The sequence below is a fragment of the Ranitomeya variabilis genome, chromosome 8 (assembly GCF_051348905.1).
Source record: "Ranitomeya variabilis isolate aRanVar5 chromosome 8, aRanVar5.hap1, whole genome shotgun sequence".
Taxonomy (NCBI): domain Eukaryota; kingdom Metazoa; phylum Chordata; class Amphibia; order Anura; family Dendrobatidae; genus Ranitomeya; species Ranitomeya variabilis.
Window position 1 is genome coordinate 153,217,053 of NC_135239.1, and position 23,852 is coordinate 153,240,904.

A 23,852-nucleotide genomic window follows, 5' to 3' on the forward strand; every position below is an offset into this window, starting at 1 on the left:
TTTTAACTATTCTGTACAGGTTTGGTGGCATAGCATGAGAAGAATGAAGTTGAAGAATTTGCGAAAGTTAGCTGTAAAATGGCCCACTCCCGACCTAGTTATCTTTCATGTAGGTGGGAACGATCTGGGAAAAAATAGCACGTTGGGTCTATGGGCATTGATGATCTTTCGTTGCTGCAGATGGATGTTCCTCAAACTTGTGTGTTCTTTCTGAGATCATTCCCAGATTGTTATGGTCTAGACCAAATGTATTTTCTGTAGACAAAATCCATAGGAGGATTAATAAAGGAATGGAGAGGTTTATGGGTTTGTTAAATGGTTTCTCACCAAGGCATTTAGATTTGGTGGGTTTTACTCCAGGTATTTATAGAAATTATCTTCTTCATCTTTCACAGATTGGCCTGAATATCTTCCATTTAGTCTTGCAAAGTATAATTGAGAAATTGCTCTATGAGTCATGGCATTTGGGAAAATCGCCAAATTTTTTCTGGGCGGATCAGTTTGTTCATGAGTGATTTACTGGCTATGTGAGTGTTATGTTCAAATGTTATAAAGGATTAATCAGTTGCTCTTTATAAACCCCTCGGCCATTATTTGCCTACTTTTCGTGTATTGTGAATGTAATTATAATAGGTTTTGTTTTACCATACTTCTTGGATCCCCATTAACTTGAAAGATTGAGTCTGATCTGCAGACATGGATCAGAATAGGACCTGCTCTGAATTAGATGGATCTTACACTAGGAGCCATGATGTTCACGGACGTGTGAACAGGTCAATGAAACTTTGTGGGTTCATGTGCTTTCCAATAAAAAAGAAAGGACAGTGCAAGGACATTTCACACAGATTGCTGTTGCACATGCCAGTCTTAAAGGGAATCTGTCAGCCTGAGAACAGCATGATATAGTGGCTGAGAGCCTGATTCCAGTGATGTGTTACTTACTAGGCTGTGTGTTGCTATTTCAATAAAATCAGTGTTTTATCAGCTGGAAATTACCACTACAGAATTTGGTGTCTCCTACCTCCTAGTTAAGGCTAGGTTCACATTGTGTTAACAGCAGCCTGTTCAACACATGCGTTAACGGGCTGCTGTTAACGCAAGTGCTGAATTTCGCTAGCGCAGATAGAGCTAGCAGATGCTCTATCTGCGCTAGCAGTGACGGACCTGGAAATGCTGCAGCCCGCGTCCCAGGGTCCGTCACTCAATGACGGCACATCGCTAGCGCACGCCCATTGTGGGCGTGCGCTAGTGATGTGTCCGACATAGGGGATAATGGCAGCGTTAGTGCACTGCGTTACACCGCGTTATGCCGCGGTTTAACGCAGTCCATCTAACGGACTGCCACAACGTAATGTGAACCTGGCCTAACTGTTCTGTGTAACCCTGCTCCCACCACTGATTAGCTGCTTTCTGTCAGGGTACAGAGAAAGCTGCCGGTGATGTGGGCAGGGTTACACAAGGCTCAGTATTTGAGCACTGCTAGATTTGCAGCAGAGAAAACAGTGATTGTATCAATAGGACAGCATGCAGACTAGGAAGGAATCTGGGTCTCTGCCCCTATATCATGCCGCTGTCAGACTGCATAGCAAAACCTGGTGATATACTTTTTTTAATGAAGGGTTCACTGGAGTACCATGAGCCAAATTGATTAAGAGGCGCACACCGTTTATTAAGTTTGGCACATCTTATCAGTAGCATGTGCCTTTGTGGGTCTCCCCAATATTGCTACTCCAGTCAGTGATGATGTAAGCACATCCCGTACTGCGTCGGCTCCTCCTCCGCTCTACCAATTTTGGTGCTGCTCCTTCACACCGGTGGGTAGACAGAAGAGTCGCAATATTTTTGCACAACTCCATGTTGTGTAAAATTTTGTGACTTTTCAAAGTGTATTATGCTAGTTTTGTGTCGTACAAGATTTCATGAATCAGGGCCACAGTGTTGTAATTGCAGCTCTGTTCTGCATAAAGTGAAGTAAAATTGAACATGCTAATTAAGCTGCTCCATGCACCATTGATGTGGCGGAGGCTTAGTCACTGTTCTGTAATGGTGTGACAGTAGATGTCATACACCTCTCCTCCTAAAGACAACGTCTGTAAGGAATGCATTTACATATGTGTTGTGACGTGGTTTTTTAAAATTTCATGAGTAATGTTATTTATGAATCTGCATAGAGGTTTATAGGCACTAAGTGATAAGGTTACTGTAATGCAATGTGATTATTGTGTAATGTGAACTATCTGTAGCATACAGGGAAAGTATAGGATAGTTTAGAGTTTAGGACATAGAGCAAGTTAGACAGTGAAGAGCATACTGTAGTTAAGTAGGTAATAGATTAAGTTTGCCCAGCAACAAAGAGACAGTTGAAAATTGGTCCAGCCCAAAGTGGGAGGGGTTAGGGCTAGTAAAAGGCAACCACTTCCAGGTTTAGTTAGTTAGTGAGAGAGTTCATTGGTGACAGTTGCTAGTGCAAGATCAAGGTGCAGTGGACAGCTAGCAGAAGAAAGTACAAGTTGTGCTGGGTGGTATGAGGCATTACCAAATCGCCCTGTGGATATTCCTGCTATGTCCAGAGTTCAGGGCTCGATTCGGTGGCTATGGAGAGCACCGACACCCCTTCCGTACAGAGGAAGTTGGACGTAGAACCATGTGAGGGAAAGGTCATGAATCTTGGTAATACTGTGAGGTCTGATGGAAAATATATGGAGCTGACAGGAATTGTTACAGCAGTGATTGTTCAGATGGAAGCAAAAGTAAAGCGTGAAATGCAGTGTGTTACTGAAACAAGAAAGGGAGGGTGCTGTACCCAATACTGCCTGATATCATCTGATTGAAAGCAAAAGGTGGTGAACAATGCTGAAAAAATGCAGGTATTTGGTTTTGCTGCGCTTTTTGTGCCAAAACCTTAGGAAGTAGAATATATATATATTTTTGTACTAAACTTTATCAGCATGCACAAGAGACAAATGTAGCATGACAGAAACGCAAGAAAAAACAAGAAATCGGCTTTTATCTACAGCTTCTTTACTGCCAAGAAAGCAGGTTTTGCAGCAGAAACAAAACACAGCAAAAACACCACGTGTGAACATAGCCGAAAACTGTTTTTCTGTGAGATAAGCTACTCTGAAATAACATGTATTCTTGTCAGAAATTTGCTTTATTAGTCTCCATTTTTAGAATACTGGAGATATTTCAGTTTGTGAAGGTTACATGATGTTCCATACTCAGGATTCTTCTTTTCAATGTGTGTTTTTTTTAACAGAAACAGTAATGTTTTTACACCCACCTCAAGGTTATTTAGATAAGATATAGCTTGCAAAGAACATTTGTACATGTGCGATGAACTCTAATGCTTTCAAAAAATTGTTTATTGGTTATACAAAAAAATTCAGTGACATTACAGATTATAGAAATTACATAGACCATACATAGAGCCCAACAATTTGGTTACAGAGCCCATACAGAACCTAGAGGAAGCTTCCATGCATGGATGAAGCAGAATGCTACATAATACAGTTATTATTACAATATTATATAATCAAGTTCATTTAGTAATGATGATTCCGATGATGAAAATTTGGAAATACTTAGGATTCCTGGAATAATACTCTTTGCCGAGATTAAAACATAAAAAACTCGTGTTTGCTAGAGACCGCAGTAAGGCCACATTCACACTTTCAGTATTTGGTCAGTATTTTACCTTAGTATTTCTGAAGTCAAAGTGATGTAAAATACTGACCAAATACTGAACGTGTGAACATGGCCTAACGGTACATTTGTACAACCATGTTATCTCTGCAATCTGCAGGTGTCCTGACCTAAACTTACAGCCTCTTAAGTACATATAGCTGTTAGTGGAGATCAATAGACCCCTTGTCGGGCCAGCCATGGTGGCTGTTACATAGGCTATATATAATATGGTTGTTAAAACATGAGAACATCTTTAACTAAGTGCTCCACTCTGCCCTACAAGGTTCAAATGGATATGCACTCCCAATAATAGCTATTACTGAAGGTATGAGGATTTAAGGAATGTACCTTGGTGTAGAGTGATAGGCTACCAATATTTATTTTAGTTATATTTACCGGAGTTAGATTTTATTAATGTAGAATTTATAGCCAGTAAGAGGACGGACAAAAGAGGGCCCCTGTGCAAGAACAATGTATGGGCCCTTTGTAGTGCAATAGCTCATCATAATGCATAGTTGCATTGCCTTGGAGGTAGTAGTGGCCCCTTACCTGTTGGGTCCCTGTGCGGCTGCAAAGGTTGCACCAATGGCATGTCCGCACCTGTTTACGAAAAAATATAAAGCAATAAAAGGAAGGTGGATAGGGTGGATAGGGGAAGGAAAGAAGGGGTTGAAGGGAAAAGAATAAGGGTCCATATAAATGCTGATGACTCTTCTTGTGTGCAAAAAGCTTAACAATTTTAATCAGTGTGGTTGACCAGAGTTTTATCTCGTATGAAAAAGAAATTGATGGATATTTCTCAAGGTTCTATTCTCAAACAGTCCATAGAACACGGACACCACATGGCGTGTATCCAAGGGCTGCCTCATATTTTTATGGACCAATAAACTTGCAATGACAAGATTGATACAATACTCGGCTGAAAATTGGACATGTCTCTGTGATTTTGGGAGGAACACACGGTACACAAAAACACGGACACGTGAACAAAAACATAGACTATAATAAGTACAAGTTCAAGCTATTAAAAACACTGAAAACTTTTATGCGAAAAACTGACAACTGAATGATCCCTAAAGAAAAGAAAAAAATTGTCTGAGAAGCTCATAAGAAGCCCAAACAGATTGAGTCAGTGTGTCAATGCGGGCCCAGCAGATGAGGCTACCACTTTCTAGGGTGAGTTACTGTTGTATTTGGTTTCTTTAGTATACTGAGTATGGGAATGTTATTTGGGAATATTTTATGGTCATTATGTTCCCAGCCTACCTCCAAGCTTGAGCAAAACAATGCAGTATAGATTAATCATATCAATGGGGCATCTAAGCAAATTCCATGAAACATTTTCACACATACCACTACAAGAAATGCAAAAGAAAATTCCAACTTGCAAGATCTGCTTCTGATTTTCAAATAAGTGGGGCTACTTCCGCATTACAGATCTTAAAGACGTACTCCTCCAATCAAAGTATTTATCCTCTTAATACATTGCAATCATTATATTATATAGCACTGTATACTTGCAATTACTAATTTTGCCTTTTTACCCAGCTAATTTCCCTCTTTTCTATGCTCTATGTAGAAACAGGAAGTTTTTTTGTCCCTGAGGAAACTATTCCTCTCTTCAACTTCTTCAACTTCTCTTCAACTTCTGACCCAGCTGCTCCTCTCCTCCTCCCTGCCATTAACTTTTGCAGTGAGTGATGACTCATGCAGGAAAATTCACCTCCTGTTTCTACATAGAACTTAGAAGGATTCAGCTAGACAGTTTTTAATCACGTGATGTCATAGACCTAATGGAAAACAAAAAAATTAACTTGGTAGAAAGGCAAAATGAGCAATTGAAAGTACACAATGCCGTATAATTTGATTATTGCATTATATTAAGAGGATAAAAAGTTTAATGGGAGGAGTGTTTTTTTAAGCAACAGTTGCTTTAGATAAGACGTACATCTCAGAAGAAGTTGTCAAACACTGATGAAGACAAGGAGCTAAATGAGCCAGAAAATAAGATGCAGATAAAGAAATGTAAGTGTTCATACTCAACCATTGTCAGGGTGGCTTTAGGACTCAGAGTCTGTAAGTTGTTCAGCAGAGGGTAATTTACATCAATTATCATCATATCAAGACATGGGTTGTTTTTTTCTCACATGAGAAGAGAACAGGCAAAAGGGTTTGGTCGAAATGTGGAGCCTTGAATAATATAGAACATGGTGTGGGGCTAAGCAGAAATACTGTGTTTCAGTTCAAATTATTTCTTGAGGTTAACATAGGAGGAACCAGAAATGGCCATGGATGATTTCATGTGCTCTGTATCAACCAGTAATTTACCAGATTACTGTGAGACCAGTCCAGCAGGGCCGGGCAAAGAATGAGCGCAATCTTATGGTATACTTTTTAATGTCAGGTAACCTGCCTTCACCTACTTTAATCTGGCCCTGCTCATATGGAAAGTGCTGTCTACCTCATACTTAGCTGCAGTAAATTTTCTATAGCCATATAAACACAGGGTAATTTACAAATTTTCAATAATTATCTGATTTAATGGTTATTCTGAGGAACCATAATATTATTCTACTCTTAAAAGCATAATTAGCAGGTTTATTACTCTAGTCATATAGTACTCACTTAGTGCTAATAAACCTTACATTTATTTAAAAAAAGATTAGCAAGTCATTTTCTGCAAATAACTATTGAAAATTATCAACAATTTCTAGCCTTTAGAGATGAGCGAATCTTTCGAAATCTTTTGCCATCTTAGGTGAACTTTACCTAATAATTTGATTTGCAACTAATTGATTTGCCATAAATTGCAAGTACAACAAAGCCTCTAATAATGTTCAAGTGATTTCAATATATGGCTACGAGCAGTGGTGTAACTTGAAGCTCATGGGCCTCAAAGCAAAATCTCTAAGGTCCCCATCTATCTGATAGCTCTCTAATAGTATTGGTCTTCACATATGGAACAAAGATACATTTAGGGCCCCCTTAGGCTGCAGGGCTCAGGTGCAACCCCTGCTCCTATTCCTATGCTCCTGGCAATGGGTAGATAGGTGGTAGCTATATTTCCCTTCTGTCATGCAAGTTGTCTCTTCAGAGAGGAAGAGGACTAGAACTCTAGTGCCACCTATTGGAAGTAGCAATCCTAACAGTCAATGTCGACCCTTTAATGAGCCTTGTCACATGACTTAGGATAAAAGCCAAACCAGAATCTCAATTTGCAGACACTGTGTTTTGGGGTACCGCCCCTCGTCACTGCAAAGTGGAGATCTGGTTTGTCTGATTGAGAGGTGTCTGACTGGGATCCAAGAAGTATAACTTCTCTTTGCGGAGAGTGACATGTTAAGCATGTCGAGGTGAGGAGACTTAAAGCCAAAGCCAAATTGAGATTCTGGTTTGGCTATTATCCTAAGTCATGTGACAAGGCTTGTTAAAGGGGTGATATTGACTGTTAGGATTGCTACTTCCAATAGGTGGCACTAGAGTTCTAGTCCTCTTCCTCTCTGAAGAGACAATTTGCATATTTCCCAAAAGAGCATTGCGGCTTTAAGTCTCCTCGCTTCGACATGCTTAACATGTCACTCTCCCCAAGGAGAAACGATACTTCTTGGATCCTTTCTGTCATGTCACACAAAATATAATGTTTACTTAGTAAACTTTTACATTTTTCTCTATTGCTAAGCTATTAGCTGTGATGTCCTTGGACTATCCAAATTCCTCATAAAATGGCTGCTGCATTCCCTGCTTTTGCTTTTATACAGATTGGGTCTTCGATTGATTGTACTGTACCATGTGATGAGATAGCTGCAAGCTATTATGGGGAAGCCTATGAGAGTGCACCTGGGGTCATGTGAAGCATCTCTGGCACATACAATCTTTTTCTTTGTGTAAAATGCCAGTAGACTTTTCTTGAGCCATTTCTCGCAAATTGAATTGTAATTTTTTCAAATTCGCTGGTAAATTTCCTAAAGTTCGATTCACATCAAATCAATTAGTTCATCTCTACTAAAATTATATTTATAAAATTCCATTCTACATTTACATGGAATTAAAGAAGCAGGTGCAGTGATGTAAAATATTTAAGATCTCGTGATTTGAAAGTTACACCCTAGCTACAACACGAATATTGTAGGGAAGTGGACATTGCGTAAGCGCAAAGTAAGGATCTTCTCTTGGGCGAGGTTGGTCATTTGGAATCTCAAAAGTAAGTTGCTGTAAAAATGTGGTAAAAAATAGGAAGAGTTCCATCCTGGCAAGTTGTTCTCCCAAGCAAGCCCTCCGACCTACAAGACAAAAAGATTTTTTGAAAAATAGCACAAATTGCAGCTTAATCAAATTGAATGGACAGAAAAGGAAACACAGTTTATGTATCTAGGTATAATTAACTTTCATTAACTAAATTTAAAAATAAACTAGTACAGTCAAGGCTTATGGGAAACATCAGTTGTATCGCTAGCATCAAGGATCAAGAGCTCTGGCACCGACCTTCTTGCCCAGTGCCCCGGATCTCCAGCATCCACCAATCAATCCTCTGGCCTCCAGCATACAAGAAGAAAAAGTCATCCCTGTGTGAGGGACTGTGGTGGTAGCATGCTGTGTGGAAGAAGTAGTGAGGGGATCATACTGTGTGTGGGAGATCATATTGTAGGGAGCTGTGGGGCCATCATGCTGTGTGTTAAAGGGTGTGGGGACTTTGTACTATTTTATGGGCACTACAGGGACATCATACTGTATGGGGGAAGATGTAGGGGCATCATACTGTGTGGACTGGGCTGTGAGTTACATCATACTATGTGGGGGTATCATATTGCGGGGTGCGATTGTGAAAATCATACTGTGGAGATGGGTCACTGTGGCAGTAGCATACTGTGTTGGGGGCACTGTTTGGGCATCATATTGTACATTTGGGCCAGTAGTGTGGGGGCTTCATACTGTTTGTGGGTCTCTTTTCTGGGGGGGCATCATACTATATAGATGCCCTGAAGTGGTATAATAGTTGGGACTTCAGTAGGAGCACTATACTGTTTAGGTGCCAAAATTCATGTCTCTCTCCCTGCCCTTAAAAATTAGGAGGCCTGTTTATTCTGTGACTACACCTACATGATGTGGACCTGCCTACTTTGCCAATATTATTATTTTTCTTTCAAGGGAATTATCGGTTCTGGAGGGAGCACTCAAGGGACTTCATTTGATTTAAATTGAGACATTTATTTATTTATTTTACTCACTTATATAGCGCCATTAATTCCACAGCACTTTACAGTTATTATCATTATCAGCTTAGGGATATTCGAGCATTATTACTTTATTTGAGGGCATTGTTCCTTTAACCCCTTCCCGACATTTGATTTATTGATATGTCCTATTTTAAAGGGCATTCCCACAAATGGATATACTGATACATCCAGGTGATTATGTAGGCACAGGAGCTGCTCCTGCAGAATCAATTCCAGGAGCTTGGCTTAACGGATAGCCTAGCTCCTGCTGTGCCAGCACCATTTCTGGCTATTTAGCCCTCTATATGCTATGTACAATAGCAATCGGGGTATTTAATAGGTTGTGAGATGGAGTGGACTTACTCTCTCACCCCATTAGCACTCCAGCAAAGAGTTCACATGTAGCTAATTGCTATTATGGCACCCATATGTCAAATAAAGAACGCCGGGTTTGCCAAGCACAGTGGCCTTTTAAACCCAGCAAAAAGCAGGGTCCAGCAGGCGTTCTGACAGTGTAAGGCTGATCGCTCTAATGCATATAACATACAGTTGTGGCCAAAACTATTGACACCCCTGCAATTCTGTCAGATAATACTCAGTTTGATCTTGAAAACATAGCAACATAGTTATTAAGGTTGAAGGAAGACTTTAAGTCCATCTAGTTCAACCCATAGCCTAACCTAACATGCCCTAACATGTTGATCCAGAGGAAGGCAAAAAAAAACCATGTGGCAAAGAGTAAGCTCCACATTGGCGAAAACAATTTCTTCCCGACTCCACATACGGCAATCAGACTAGTTCCCTGGATCAACACGATATCAAGGAATCTAGTATATATAACCCGCAACATCATACTTTTAAAGAAAGGCATCCAGTCCCCTCTTTGCACTGCAAAGCATCAAAGGAACAACTACAGAAGAGGATATTTATGAAAAGGTTTGCCAAACTGTGAATGGTTTGGAGCTGGACTGAGCTAAACTAGCCAGAGTGACAACTGATGGTGCTCCTAGCATGGTGGGGTCTAAGAAAGGAGTAATTGCTCGCATTAACCAAGAGATTGATAAACAACCATTCTCATCCAATAGCCATACACTGTCTCATCCACCAACAGACGCTGTGTAGTAAATCACTGAAGTGAGGCTCTGTTATGAAAATTGTGGTATCTTGTGTTAACTTCATTAGAGCTAATGCAATAAACCACAGACAATTTCAGGAATTTCTGTCTGAGCTAAATGTTGCCTATGAAGATGTTCTGTACCACACAGAAGTCCGTTGGCTGAGTCAAGGGGGAGTTTTGAAACGTTTGTATGAGTTACTTCCACAGATTACAGCTTTTCTGCTTTAAAAAAAACAAAGAAGTACCAGAGCTCAATAATGCCGAATGGAAATGGCAACTTGCCTTTCTGACAGATGTAACAGAGTTACTTAACAGTTCCAATGTGCAACTTTGAGGAAAGGGGAAGCTCATCTGTGATATGCAATCACATGTGAAAGCATTTCAAGTAAAATTAGGCCTCCTCATCAAACAAGAGAAGGAGGAAAATTTCTGCCATCTCCCCACAACTCAAAATCTGTTAGCGGAAAAATTATTGGTTGTGCTCACAAACAAAACATGTGTGGATTCACTGGAAAACTTACAAAAGCAGTTCCAATTTAGAATTAAAGAGCTTCATCTCCATGAACAGGACATACAGCTTTTCCATAACCCATTTTCTATTGACATTGAAAATGTGGATACAATTTACAAAATGGAACTGGCTGAACTGCAGAATTGTGACTCTCTGAAAGACGCATTCAAGTCAAGCAGCCTTCCTAATTTCTATGCATCTCTCACCTCTGAGACATATCTTAATCTCAGGAACCATGCACTCAAAATGGCAACCATCTTTGGCAGCACTTATGTCTGTGAACAGACTTTTTCCAGAATGAAACATCTGAAATCTCCAACCAGATCTAGACTAACTGATGCACACTTGCGTCACTTGTTACGACTAGTATGGACAAATATGGAACTGGACATTGACCATCTTATTAGCCAAAAGCAGGCCCATAGTTCCCATTGAAGTACTAGTAAGTTTGTTGATTTAACTTTAATGCTCTTCATTTCAAATATTGTACTTGTTCCTGTTTTGTGTTTTTGCTTCTAAATAATCAGCAACTTTCTCTGTCAGTGCAGCGCTGACAATTTATATAGCATGGGGATGCTGCTGCATCACCAAGCTGTACAAGCAACCAGCCTGCAAAAAATGATAATCCCATAGTGGGACAAAATAAGAGTAAAACTTTTATTTAAATAATTGTGCAAATATTTTTTTTTAAATCAAATATAATAACAAAAATCAAAAGATATTGTATCTATAAATAAATATTTGTATAAAAAATATACTGTATGTATAAACAATAAAAGTACACATATTTGGTATCTCCGCGTCCGCAACTACTCAATCTATAAAACTGTCCCACTAGTTAACCCCTTCAGTGAATAGCATAAAAAATAAATAAAAAACAAGTAAAAAAACAATGCTTTATCATCATACAGCTGAACAAAAAGTGGAAAAAAAATTCCTTTAAACTTTTCGATTAAAAAGACGGATATAAATAAACATTGTACCGCTGAAAACGACATCTTGTCCTGCAAAAAACAAGCCACCATAGCTCCATCAGAAGAAAAATAAAAAAACTTATAGCTCTCAGAATAAAGCGATGCAAAAATAATAATTTTTTCTATAAAATAGTTTTTATTGTGTAAAAGTACCAAAGCATAAAAAAACTATATAAATTAGATATTGCTGTAATTGTACTGGCCAAAGATTAAAACTGCCTTATCAATTTTATCACACACAGAATGTCATAACCCTCCCCTCCAAACGATCAAAAAATGTTGGGTGCCTGAAAATGATACAAAAAAACCCATCAACTCGTGATGCAAAATACAAGCCCTCATGTGACTCTGTGAGAAAAAATATGGAAAAATAGCTATCAAACTGTGGCGATGCAAAAACTATTTTTTGCAATAAAACGCGTATTTAGTGTGTGACAGCAGCCAAACCCGATATAAATTTGGTAGTGCTTTAATCACAGCAACTCAAACAATAAAGTCACCTAATCACTTACACCTCAAGAGGAACAGCGTAAAAAATAAATAAAACTAATTTTTCATTAGCTGTTGATTTTTTCATTCTGCCTCCAAAAGATCGCAGTAAGGCTCAGCGCACATTTATCCTGCACTCTGCACTGAGCGCTTGCACTGGGGTTTCATTGTAAATCTCTGAAACATGTGATTCAGACAGAACCTCTGGCAGAAGATTCCCTATAATGAGGCAGATGGAGGCACTGTGGACGTTGTCTGACTTGTGATGTAGTGGTGTCCGTCTTTTTAGGATTGTATAAAAGTGTCATTGGCCAAAGTGTTGTGCACTCCTGAAAAGGACATCACTGAACAGAGGCCAGGTGAAGTCCATAGTAACTCTTCTACCTCATTAGATCCATGGGGGTTTCATCTGAATCACATCACTCAGAGATTTAGATGTAAGCCCTAAAGTAAGTGCGCAACGTAGAGCGCCTGATGAATATGATCCCAAACGTTATGAAAAATGTTCCCAATAAAAGTTTCAACTCAATCCACCATAAAAAAAAGCATTCCGTCACTCAGTTCTGTCATCTGTTAATGAAAATATAGTTCATTTTTTTTCCACATTTAAAAATGTTAGGTGTCGAGTTCCCACCGCTGCACAGGGGGAATCTCGCACCACCTCTGCTGCAGTCTCTCATTCTCCTCCAGCTGCAGTGGAGCCTGCTCAGCAGAGACATCAGTCCCAGCGCCTGGCTCAGGCAGATACTGATCATTTGGTTACTACTGCCTTTCCAGATTCAGCCATTATAACCAGTACTGATCAGCGGCAAGCAGGCGCTCCTGGGACCAAGTTCTGCTTTTCTTCTTCTGAGCATGCCCAAGGGAAGATCTCTCATTGGAGGTCGGGGGTCACATGGTCAGGTCCTGTAGCTGCTCCTATTGGACCACTAGGAAGGTCCTGGAGAGCTACAGCTAGTATAAACCTGTTATCGTGTGTGTGTGGTTGTATGCCTGTTCTGGTGATTGCTCCTTAATCATTCCCATTCCTTGTGATGTTGAATGCTCGTGAATGTTGGAGCTACCTAGTGCCTGACAGTGCTAACCTATACACAAGAGCACGATCCTTACTGCATCTAACCAGCAGTAACCGCCAGGGCGGCGCTGTGTTATGACCCCAGTGGACAGGGTCTCAGAGGAACGTGTAAGTCTGCGAGATTCAAAAATCCAGCTCATAGGGCTGTGGTAACTGGGTTGACCAAATAGCTACTCCTAACGCCAACACTAGAAGTAGCCGGGGATCATGCCTACGGTGATCGCTAGATGACTCGCGCCAGCCGGAGAATCTAACTACCCCTAGGAGAAGAAAACAAAGACCTCTCTTGCCTCCAGAGAAAGGGACCCCAAAGCAAGATACAAGCCCCCCACAAATAATAACGGTGAGGTAAGAGGAAATGACAAACACAGAAATGAACCAGGTTCAGCAAAGAGAGGCCAGCTTACTAATAGCAGAATATAGCAAGATAACTTATCTGGTCAACAAAAACCCTATAAAAATCCACGCTGGAGATTCAAGAACCCCCGAACCGTCTAACGGTCCGGGGGGAGAACACCAGCCCCCTAGAGCTTCCAGCAAAGGTCAGGATACAGATTGGAACAAGCTGGACAAAAATACCAAACAAAACAAAAGCAAAAAGCAAGGAAGTAGACTTAGCTTGAAATACAGGAACCAGGATCATAGGACAAGAGCACAACAGATTAGCTCTGATTTCAACGATGCCAGGCATTGAACTGAAGGTCCAGGGAGCTTATATAGCAACGCCCCTGAACTAACGGCCCAGGTGAGGATATAGGAAAAGACAGAAGCTCCAGAGTCAAATCACTAATGACCACTAGAGGAAGCAAAAAGCAAAATCACAACAGCGCTGTATGCACTCTCTGAGGCAATCTTTAATTAGTCCAGACAACCGGTCAGTGTATGGTGGGAACTCCTGCTTGATCTCAGCATCTGACTAAGGGCATCCTCAGGCGTGGGCTCAAAAGCCACCGAGGGTCAGAGCGAGATCAATCACAAGCATAGTGGGGGTGAATTGCCAGGATCCCACTAGCATTCATCTGCTGCACCCTGTGACTGCTAACAGGGCACAGCGTTTCTTTGCTTCCCTGCGACTCTGTGAAGCAACAGAGTTCGCATCTGTACATACCGGGTGATGAAACCCATGTTTATTCTGGCGTAGTACCGCCATATAGTGCCACCATTACCTAGCAGCAGGTTCCATTCCTGCACGGTGGTCCCCGGGCTGTGAACGCACCTTTTACTATCTTTATATTTATTCGGCGTATTCCACCAGCCCTAACAGTATACTAGAGCCAGGGTCTGGCTAGTAATGGCGGATGATCAGCATCTACAACGGTACATCCAGCAGCTGGAGGGTAGGTTGGCGGCTCTTGAGTGCACAACCTCGGCCGTGTATGTTACCTGTTGTGAATTAGACTTTTTGGCTCCCTCTTGTGGTTACTAGTGATATGACTCTGGGATTTTCTTCCCTCAGTATGCACCTAGCTGGGTCGTTAGTTCAGGGGTGTTGCTATATAAACCTCCTGGATCCTTAGTCCAGTGCCTGGCATCGTTGTAATCAGACACATTCTGTTTGCTCCTATCTGCTGGTCCTGTTTCGTGCAAAATTAAGCTAAGTCCTGCTTCTTTGTTTTTTGGGTTATTTGCTTGCTCTCATTTTTGTCCAGCTTGTACTAAATGTGATTCCTGACCTTGCTGGAAGCTCTAAGGGGCTGGTGTTCTCCCCCCAGGCCGTTAGACGGTTCGGGGGTTCTTGAATTTCCAGTGTGGATATTTTTGATAGGGTTTTTGCTGACCATATAAGTTATCTTTCTATATTCTGCTATTAGCTAGTGGGCCTCTCTTTGCTAAATACCTAGCTCATTCTTATGTTTGTCTTTTCCTCTTACCTCACCGTTATTATTTGTTGGGGGCTTGTATCCAACTTTTGGGGTCTATTCTCTGGAGGCAAGAAAGGTCTTTCTTTTCCCTTCTAGGGTTAGTTAGTTCTCCGGCTGGCACGAGACGTCTAGAATCAACGTAGGCACGTTCCCCGGCTGCTGGTATTTGTGGTGCTAGGATTAGATATATGGTCAGCCCAGTTACCACTGCCCTATGAGCTGGTTTTCTGTGTTTGCAGACTTAGCAATTATTCCTGAGACCCTCTGCCATTGGGGTCATAACAGTATGCCAGGCCAACATTGAATGTTTAATGCATTGCAGAAGTGGGATAATAAGAAAGGAAATTCTGAGTTTTTTTTTTTTTCTTTCCTCTCTTCCTCCCCTTTACCTTTGAGTGGCTTGTGCTTGCTGCAGACATGAATGTCCAGACCTTGATTACAAGTGTAAACCAGCTGGCAGCTCGTGTGCAGGGCATACAAGATTTTGTTACCAGTAGTCCTATGTCTGAACCTAAAATACCTATTCCGGAATTATTTTCTGGAGACCGATTTAGGTTTAGGAATTTCATGAATAATTGTAAATTGTTTCTTTCTCTGAGACCCCGTTCATCTGGAGATTCAGCTCAGCAAGTTAAAATTGTTATTTCTTTTTTACGGGGCGACGCGTGTTGCAGAGATTTCAGGCTGGTAGACCTGACTCTTGTCCACCTGACAGACTGTTTGTTCCTGATAAGTGGACCAGCAGAGTCATTTCCGAGGTTCATTCCTCGGTGTTGGCAGGTCATCCGGGAATTTTTGGCACCAGAGATCTGGTGGCTAGGTCCTTTTTGTGGCTTTCCTTGTCACGGGATGTGCGGTCATTTGTGCAGTCCTGTGGGACTTGTGATCGAGCTAAGCCTTGCTGTTCTCGTGCCAGCGGGTTGCTCTTGCCCTTGCCTGTCCCGAAGAGGCCTTGGACACACATTTCCATGGATTTCATTTCTGATCTCCCGGTGTCTCAGGGTATGTCTGTCATCTGGGTGGTATGTGATCGCTTCTCGAAAATGGTCCATTTGGTGCCTTTGCCTAAGCTGCCTTCCTCTTCCGATCTGGTTCCTGTGTTCCTTCAGAATGTGGTTCGTTTACACGGCATTCCTGAGAATATTGTGTCTGACAGAGGATCCCAGTTTGTTTCCAGGTTCTGGCGATCCTTTTGTGCTAGGATGGTCATTGATTTGTCGTTCTCGTCTGCCTTTCATCCTCAGACTAATGGACAAACGGAGCGAACTAATCAGACTCTGGAGGCTTATTTGAGGTGTTTTGTTTCGGCAGATCAGGATGATTGGGTGACCTTCTTGCCGTTGGCTGAGTTTGCCCTTAATAATCGGGCTAGTTCCGCTACTTTGGTTTCGCCATTTTTCTGCAACTCTGGTTTCCATCCTCGTTTTTCCTCGGGACATGTGGAGCCTTCTGACTGTCCTGGGGTAGATTCTGTGGTGGATAGGTTGCAGCAGATCTGGAATCATGTGGTGGACAACTTAAAATTGTCACAGGAGAAGGCTCAGCGTTTTGCCAACCGCCGCCGCGGTGTGGGTCCCCGACTTCGTGTTGGGGATTTGGTGTGGCTGTCTTCTCGATTTGTTCCTATGAAGGTCTCCTCTCCTAAATTTAAGCCTCGCTTCATCGGTCCTTACAAGATATTGGAAATCCTTAATCCAGTGTCCCTTCGCTTGGATCTTCCGGTTTCGTTTGCCATTCACAACGTGTTCCATAGGTCTTTATTGCGACGCTACGTTGTGCCTGTGGTTCCTTCTGCTGAGCCTCCTGCTCCGGTGTTGGTTGAGGGCGAGTTGGAGTACGTGGTTGAGAAGATCTTGGATTCTTGTCTCTCCAGACGGAGGCTTCAGTATTTGGTCAAGTGGAAGGGCTATGGTCAGGAGGATAATTCCTGGGTGGTTGCCTCTGATGTGCATGCGGCCGATTTAGTTCGTGCCTTTCACGCTGCTCATCCTGATCGCCCTGGTGGTCTTGGTGAGGGTTCGGTGACCCCTCCTTAAGGGGGGGGTACTGTTGTGAATTAGACTTTTTGGCTCCCTCTTGTGGTTACTAGAGATATGACTCTGGGATTTTCTTCCCTCAGTTTGCACCCAGCTGGGTCGTTAGTTCAGGGGTGTTGCTATATAAACCTCCTGGATCCTTAGTCCAGTGCCTGGCATCGTTGTAATCAGACACATTCTGTTTGCTCCTATCTGCTGGTCCTGTTTCGTGCAAAATTAAGCTAAGTCCTGCTTCTTTGTTTTTTGGGTTATTTGCTTGCTCTCATTTTTGTCCAGCTTGTACTAAATGTGATTCCTGACCTTGCTGGAAGCTCTAGGGGGCTGGTGTTCTCCCCCCGGGCCGTTAGACAGTTCGGGGGTTCTTGAATTTCCAGTGTGGATATTTTTGATAGGGTTTTTGCTGACCATATAAGTTATCTTTCTATATTCTGCTATTAGCTAGTGGGCCTCTCTTTGCTAAATACCTAGCTCATTCTTATGTTTGTCTTTTCCTCTTACCTCACCGTTATTATTTGTTGGGGGCTTGTATCCAACTTTTGGGGTCTATTCTCTGGAGGCAAGAAAGGTCTTTCTTTTCCCTTCTAGGGTTAGTTAGTTCTCCGGCTGGCGAGAGACGTCTAGAATCAACGTAGGCACGTTCCCCGGCTGCTGGTATTTGTGGTGCTAGGATTAGATATATGGTCAGCCCAGTTACCACTGCCCTATGAGCTGGTTTTCTGTGTTTGCAGACTTAGCAATTATTCCTGAGACCCTCTGCCATTGGGGTCATAACAGTTACCACAGTCGCTGTTCAGGCTGCTAGCGTAGCTGCAGCCAGTTTGTCCACTGTTACCCCTGCTCCGACATTATCCCGTCTCCCATTACCAGACAACTTTGCTGGAACAGTAAGCTGTGTCGGGGATTCGTGAGCCAGTGTGCCATACATATAGAGCTCCTGGCTGCATGTTGTCCCACAGAACGGGCTAAAGTGGGATTTATTATATCCCTTCTGTCGGGCAGGGCGTTAGAGTGGGCAACGCCGCTGTGGGAGAGTGATGATCATATGGTGCAGAGTGCTCCTCACTTCCTGGACTCTCTGAAACAGGTCTTTATGGGACCTCATGTCAGCCATGATATGGTGCTCCAACTGCTGGCATTGACACAGGGCTCGTCCATGGTCAGTCATTTCACCGTCCACTTCCAGACTTTGGCATCTGAGCTAGAGTGGCCAGATAAAGTCCTTATCCCTGTGTTCTGGAAAAGACTGGCTGACCATGAGAAGGACACCTTGACCACTAGGGAGATTCCCGCCACACTAGAAGAGCTTATAAGTATATCCACCTACATCGACCTTCATTTTAACGAACAAAGGTTGGCGCGAACCCAGTGTAGGCAGAGGTTTCAATTGGCTCCTACCTTCGTCAGGCCTCTGGAATCTCTGGTTCAGGCGTCCGAGTCCCATGAGGCCATGGAGGTTTCTCGAGCGGGACCTAAGTCCCGGGCCACTCAAATATCCATGGTCTGTAATGTCTGCCAGCAGTCAGAACATTATGCCAAGAAATGCACCCAGCGGTCGGGAAATGACCGTGTCTAGTAACTGTAGGAGGAGGTTCACTAGACACAACGGCGTTTTCCTCCAAGCTGTCCTTCAAAGGGACAATCACCTTAGGCTCATCCACCCTTACAGTCGAGCTTTTTGTGGATTCTGGGGTGGAGGGGAATTTTTTGTCCTCTGCCTTCTCCCAACGCCACGCAATACCCCTGGTGACGCTCGCCAAGCCTGTAACTGTAAGAGTGGTGAATGGGTCGACACTGCCCTCACAAATAACACACCAGACCAATCCATTTATGTTATCTATGTTTCCATCCCATCAGGAGATTTTATCCCTTCTTGTCATTCGTGAGGTAATAGACGAGATCCTGCTATGGATACCCTGGCTACGTTACCACTCCCCTCATACAGAGTGGTCCTCAGGGAGAATTTTGGGATGGAGTGAGTCTTGTGAGGTCAGATGTCTGAGGGAGTGCATTCAGGTTGCCACTACAGAGGTACCCGCAGATCTTTCTTCTCTACCCAAACACTATTGGCCCTATGCAGACAAGTTCTCCAAGAGGGCTGCGGAGACCCTTCCGCTTCAACGCCCCTATGACTGTCCTATTGATATCTTGCCTGGGGCAGAGCCTCCTCGGGGCCGGGTCTAACCCTGTCTTTCCCGGAGATGGAGGCAATGACTCAATACATCCAGGAGAATTTGGCAAGAGGGTTCATTAGGAAGTCAGTGTCGCCTGCAGGGGCGGGGTTCTTCTTTGTGCAGAAGAAGAACAGAGAACTACTTCCATAGACTACAGGGGTTTTAACGCCATCACCGTTAAGAATATAGATAGGCTACGGGGAGCAAGGGTGTTTACAAAACTAGATCTGTGGGGTGCTTACAACCTGATTGGCATCCGTGAGGGAGACAAACGGATGATGACTTTTAACACCAGGGATGGGCACTATGAATACCTGGTGATGCCCTTCGGGCTCTGTAATGCCCCAGCTATTTTCCAAGACTTTGTGAAGGATATCTTCCGGGATATGCTCTCCACCTCGGTGGTAGTCTATCTGGATGATATTCTCATCTACTCTCCAGATATGGATTCCCACCAGAGACATGTTTGCAAAGTCTTCAACCTCCTACGGGCAAACTCCCTCTATGCCAAGTTGCAGAAGTGTGTGTTTGAGCAGGAGTTCTTGCCTTTCCTTGGCTACATCATCTCTGCCCAGGGATTGGCTATGGATCCTGCCAAGCTACAGGCTGTGATGGACTGGTAGGAACCCCATTCTCTCAAAGCGGTGCAGCGCTTTATGGGGTTCATTAACTATTATCGCCAGTTCATTCCTCACTTCTCAACTCTGGTAGCTCCCTTGGTTGCCCTCCCCAAGAAGGGTGAAAATCTCAAATTGTGGTTGGAGGAGGTCTCAAAGGCCTTCCTCTCTATTAAGTCTCATTTTGCTAGAGCTCCCATACTACATCGCCCCATGTAGATAAACAATTTATAATGGAGGTGGATGCCTCATCCGTCAGTGCTGGAGCACTCCTCTTCCAAAAGGATGCTCAAGGTCAGAAGCATCCTTGCTTCTTTTTCTCCAAGACCTTCACACCCGCGGAGAAGAATTACTTCATTGGGGACAGGGAGTTGCTAGCTATGAAGTTGGCCTACTCGGAGTGGAGATACCACCTGGAGGGGGCTCGTTTTCCCTCCCAAGTGTATACCGACCACAAAAATTTGGTTTATTTGCAGACTGACCAGCGGCTAAACTCTCGCCAGGCTAAATGCTCCTTGTTCTTCTCCCGTTTCCACTTCACTATCCATTATCTTTCTGGGAAGAAGAACATCCATTCCAACGCTCTCTCCCGCTCCGTAGTGTCATCAGTAGAGGAGGAGACTCTGCTAATTGTCCCTTCGGAGAACCTGAAGACCGTGGTCCCAGATTCGCTAGAGTCTGTGCCCCCCGGGCAAGACTTTTGTGCCATCTAAAAATTTGCAACTGGAAGTTCTCTCTTGGGCTCACTCATCCAGGGTGGGTGGACATTTTGGGACCAAGAGGACATCTGAGCTGCTGGCGAGGACTTACTGGTGGCCGCACATGGCCCGTGATGTCGGAGACTATATTTGGGCATGTTTCCTGTGCAAAGAATAAGTCTCCTTGACAATGGCCAGCTGGGTTACTTTACCCCCTGCTGGTGGTAGATAGACCCTGGGAGATGGTTGGGATGGACTTTGTGGTGGGCTTACCCAAGTCCCATAGCTGAACCATTATTTGGGTAATCACCAACCATTTTTCCAAAATGGTGCACTTGGTGCCTCTTCCACAGCTACCTTCTGCACGGGCCTTGACAGCGTTGTATATTAAGCACATTTTCCGCCTACATGGTATGCCAGACAAAATTGTTAGTGACCGGGGTCCCCAGTTTGTGTCTAGGTTCTGGAGAGAGCTTTGTCGTCTACTCAGCATCGAGCTGAATCTCTCTTCAGCATACCATACCGAGATGAATGTGTTGGTAGGGAAGGCCAACCAGACCTTGGTCACATATCTGCAACATTTTAGTTCAGCCAAGCAGGATGACTGGGCATCCTTGCTACCGTGGGTGGAGTTTGCACTGAACAACGCCTTAACCAACTTCACCGGGCAGAACCCATTCCTCCTTAACTACGGCCAGCATCTGCAGGTTCTTGTGCCCATGCCCGTATTTTTGCCGACTCCAGGGTGGCAGACTGGGCTGTGAAGGCACGTGACATTTGGGACCACACACAGGATGCCATTCTGGTCTCCAAGGAGAGAATGGGGGTCTCCGCCAATGCACATCGGCGCCCCGCTCCGACCTTTGCTCCTGGCAACTTAGTGTGGCTCTCCGCCCGTAATATCAGGCTGCGAGTTGAGTCCACTAGATTGCACCTCGCTACGTGGGACCTTTCAAGGTTCTGGAACAGGTTAACCCTGTGGTCTACCGTCTGGCCTTTCCTCCACACCTAGGTATCACCGACAACTTTCATGTGTCCCTTCTAAAGCCCGTTCACATGTCCCAGTTTTCCGAGTCATCTGCCAGGACATCAGGTTCGTCCACGGCGATTATGAGTTGAACGCTGTCGTGAGGTGTCAGGTAGTATGTGGCAACAAATTCTATTTGGTGGATTGGAAGGGTTATGGCCCAGAGGACAGGTCCTGGGAGCCTGCTGAGCACATTCGGGCTCCGCTGTTCAATGCTGCCTTCGAGCGTAGCGAGGTCCAAGGAGGGGGGCCCTAGGAGGGGGGGTAATGTTAGGTGTCGAGTTCCCGCCGCTGCTCCTGCTTTTCTTTCTCTGAGCATGCCTAAGGGAAGATCTCTCATTGGAAGTCAGGGGTCACACGCTCAGGTCCTGTAGCAGCCTCTATTGGACCACTAGGAAGGTCCTGGAGAGCTACAGCTATAAAAGGTTCGCATGGCCGCACATCCATGCACTAGTATAAACCTGTTATCGTGTGTGTGTGGTTCTATGCCTGTTCTGGTGATTGGTTCTTAATCATTCCCTTTCCTTGTGATGTTGAATGCCCACAAATGTTGGAGCTACCTAGCGCCTGACAGTGCTAACCTATACACAAGAGCACGATCCCTACTGCGTCTAACAAGCAGTGACCGCCAGTGCAGTGCAGTACGCACTCTGTGCGGCAATCTTTAATTACTCCTGACAACCGGTCAGTGTAGGGTGGGAACTCCCGCTTGATCTCAGCATTTGACTCAGGGTGTCCTCAGGAGCTAGCTCAAAAGCCGCTGAGGGTCAGAGCGAGATCAATCACAAGCATAGTGGGCGTGAATTGCAAGGATCCCACTAGCATTCATCTGCTGCACCTTGTGACTGCTAACAGGGCACAGCGTTTCCTTGATTCCCTGCGACTCTGTGAAGCAACAGAGTTTGCATCTGTACATACCGGGTGACGGAACCCATGTTTATTATGGCTTAGTACCGCCATATAGTGCTGCCATTACCTAGCAGCAGGTTCCATTCCTACACGGTGGACCCTGGGCTGTGAACGCACCTTTTACTATATTTTTATTTATTCGGTGCGTTCCGCCAGCCCTAACACCTAAATTCCTGTGAATTACCTGAAGGCTTAAAATACTTCTTGAATGTGATTTTGAGCACCTTGAGGGGTGTCACTTTTTAGATTGGTCCACAAGAAGAAAAGAGGGGCTGACAGCACTAACTTCAATGGGGCGCCCGTCCCATGTCCAGGGAACCTTCCTGGATACTACAAACAGTCCAACATCCAATGAACTGCGCTCCACTCGAGTGTAAACATCTTCAAATAATATTTTATTCAGCCATGGTACAGCAACGTTTCGACCATAAAGTGGTCTTTTTCAAGCTTGAAAAAGACCACTTTATGGTCGAAACGTTGCTGTACCATGGCTGAATAAAATATTCTTTGAAGATGTTTATACCTGAGTGGAGTGCTGTTCATTGGATGTTGGACTTTTTAGACTGGTGTCACAATTGGTATCTTCTATCATATAGACCCCTCAAAGGGACTTCAAATGTGATGTGGTCCCTAAAAAAATGGTTTTGTAAATTTTGTTGTAAAAATGAGAGATTGCTGGTCAACTTTTAACCCTTATAACATCCTAACAATAAAAAATTTGGTAACAATATTGTGCTGATGTAAAATAGACATGTGGAAAATGTTACTTATTAAGTATTTTTTGTGTGACATATGTCTGTGATTTAAGGGCATGAAAATTCAAAGACGGAAAATTGTGAAGTTTTCACCAAATTTCCATTTTTTTCACAAGTAAACGCAAACCATTTCAAAGAAATGTTACCACTATCATGAAGTACAATATGTCATGAAAAACAACCTCAGAATGACCGGGATCCATGGAAGCATCCCTGAGTTATTAGCTCAAAGTGGCAGTTGTCAGAATTGTAAAAACTGTCCTGTTCATTGCAAACCACCTTTGGGGGTAAAGGGGTTAAGGTAGTAAAAGGTGGGAGAAGCTTATAAAATGGATCCCCAGCTGGGGAATGACAGACTGTCCCAAAACCTGAAGGAGTCACCATTGTAAGTAATAATATGGACTATGATTAGTTCTGAGTTGCTTGCCAGTAAGCCATTCAGCCTCTGGTAGCAACGCTATGTGATTAGTGGTCAGACAACCAAGGATTTCCTTGCACGGTGAAGTGCATGCTTTAAGCCGGCGTCACACTTAACGTATTAAAAATCAGTCCGATTCTCTGGGCCGAGAGTTGCACGAGTATCCTCCATATAATCATACGGGTGTAATCTGTGCAATGCGTTGATGTGATTTCCTCTCATTTATGTATCCGTATGGTGATCCATATGCAATGCGATTTTAATATGAGCTTTTACATACAGCAGTTCTCTGT

General features: G+C 43.5%; 1 protein-coding gene across 1 annotated transcript in view; it reads right to left on the minus strand.

Annotated features, from left to right (window-relative positions):
* Window positions 1–7,304: 7,304 nt before the first annotated feature.
* LOC143788084 (cytochrome P450 2D15-like) overlaps window positions 7,305–23,852 on the minus strand; it is a 464,437-nt gene continuing 447,889 nt past the window's right edge. Inside the window, exon 9 of the mRNA XM_077277457.1 lies at window positions 7,305–7,967. Coding sequence (XP_077133572.1) covers window positions 7,786–7,967 — 182 coding nt within the window. The 3' untranslated portion in view covers window positions 7,305–7,785. The remainder of the gene's footprint in view (window positions 7,968–23,852) is intronic.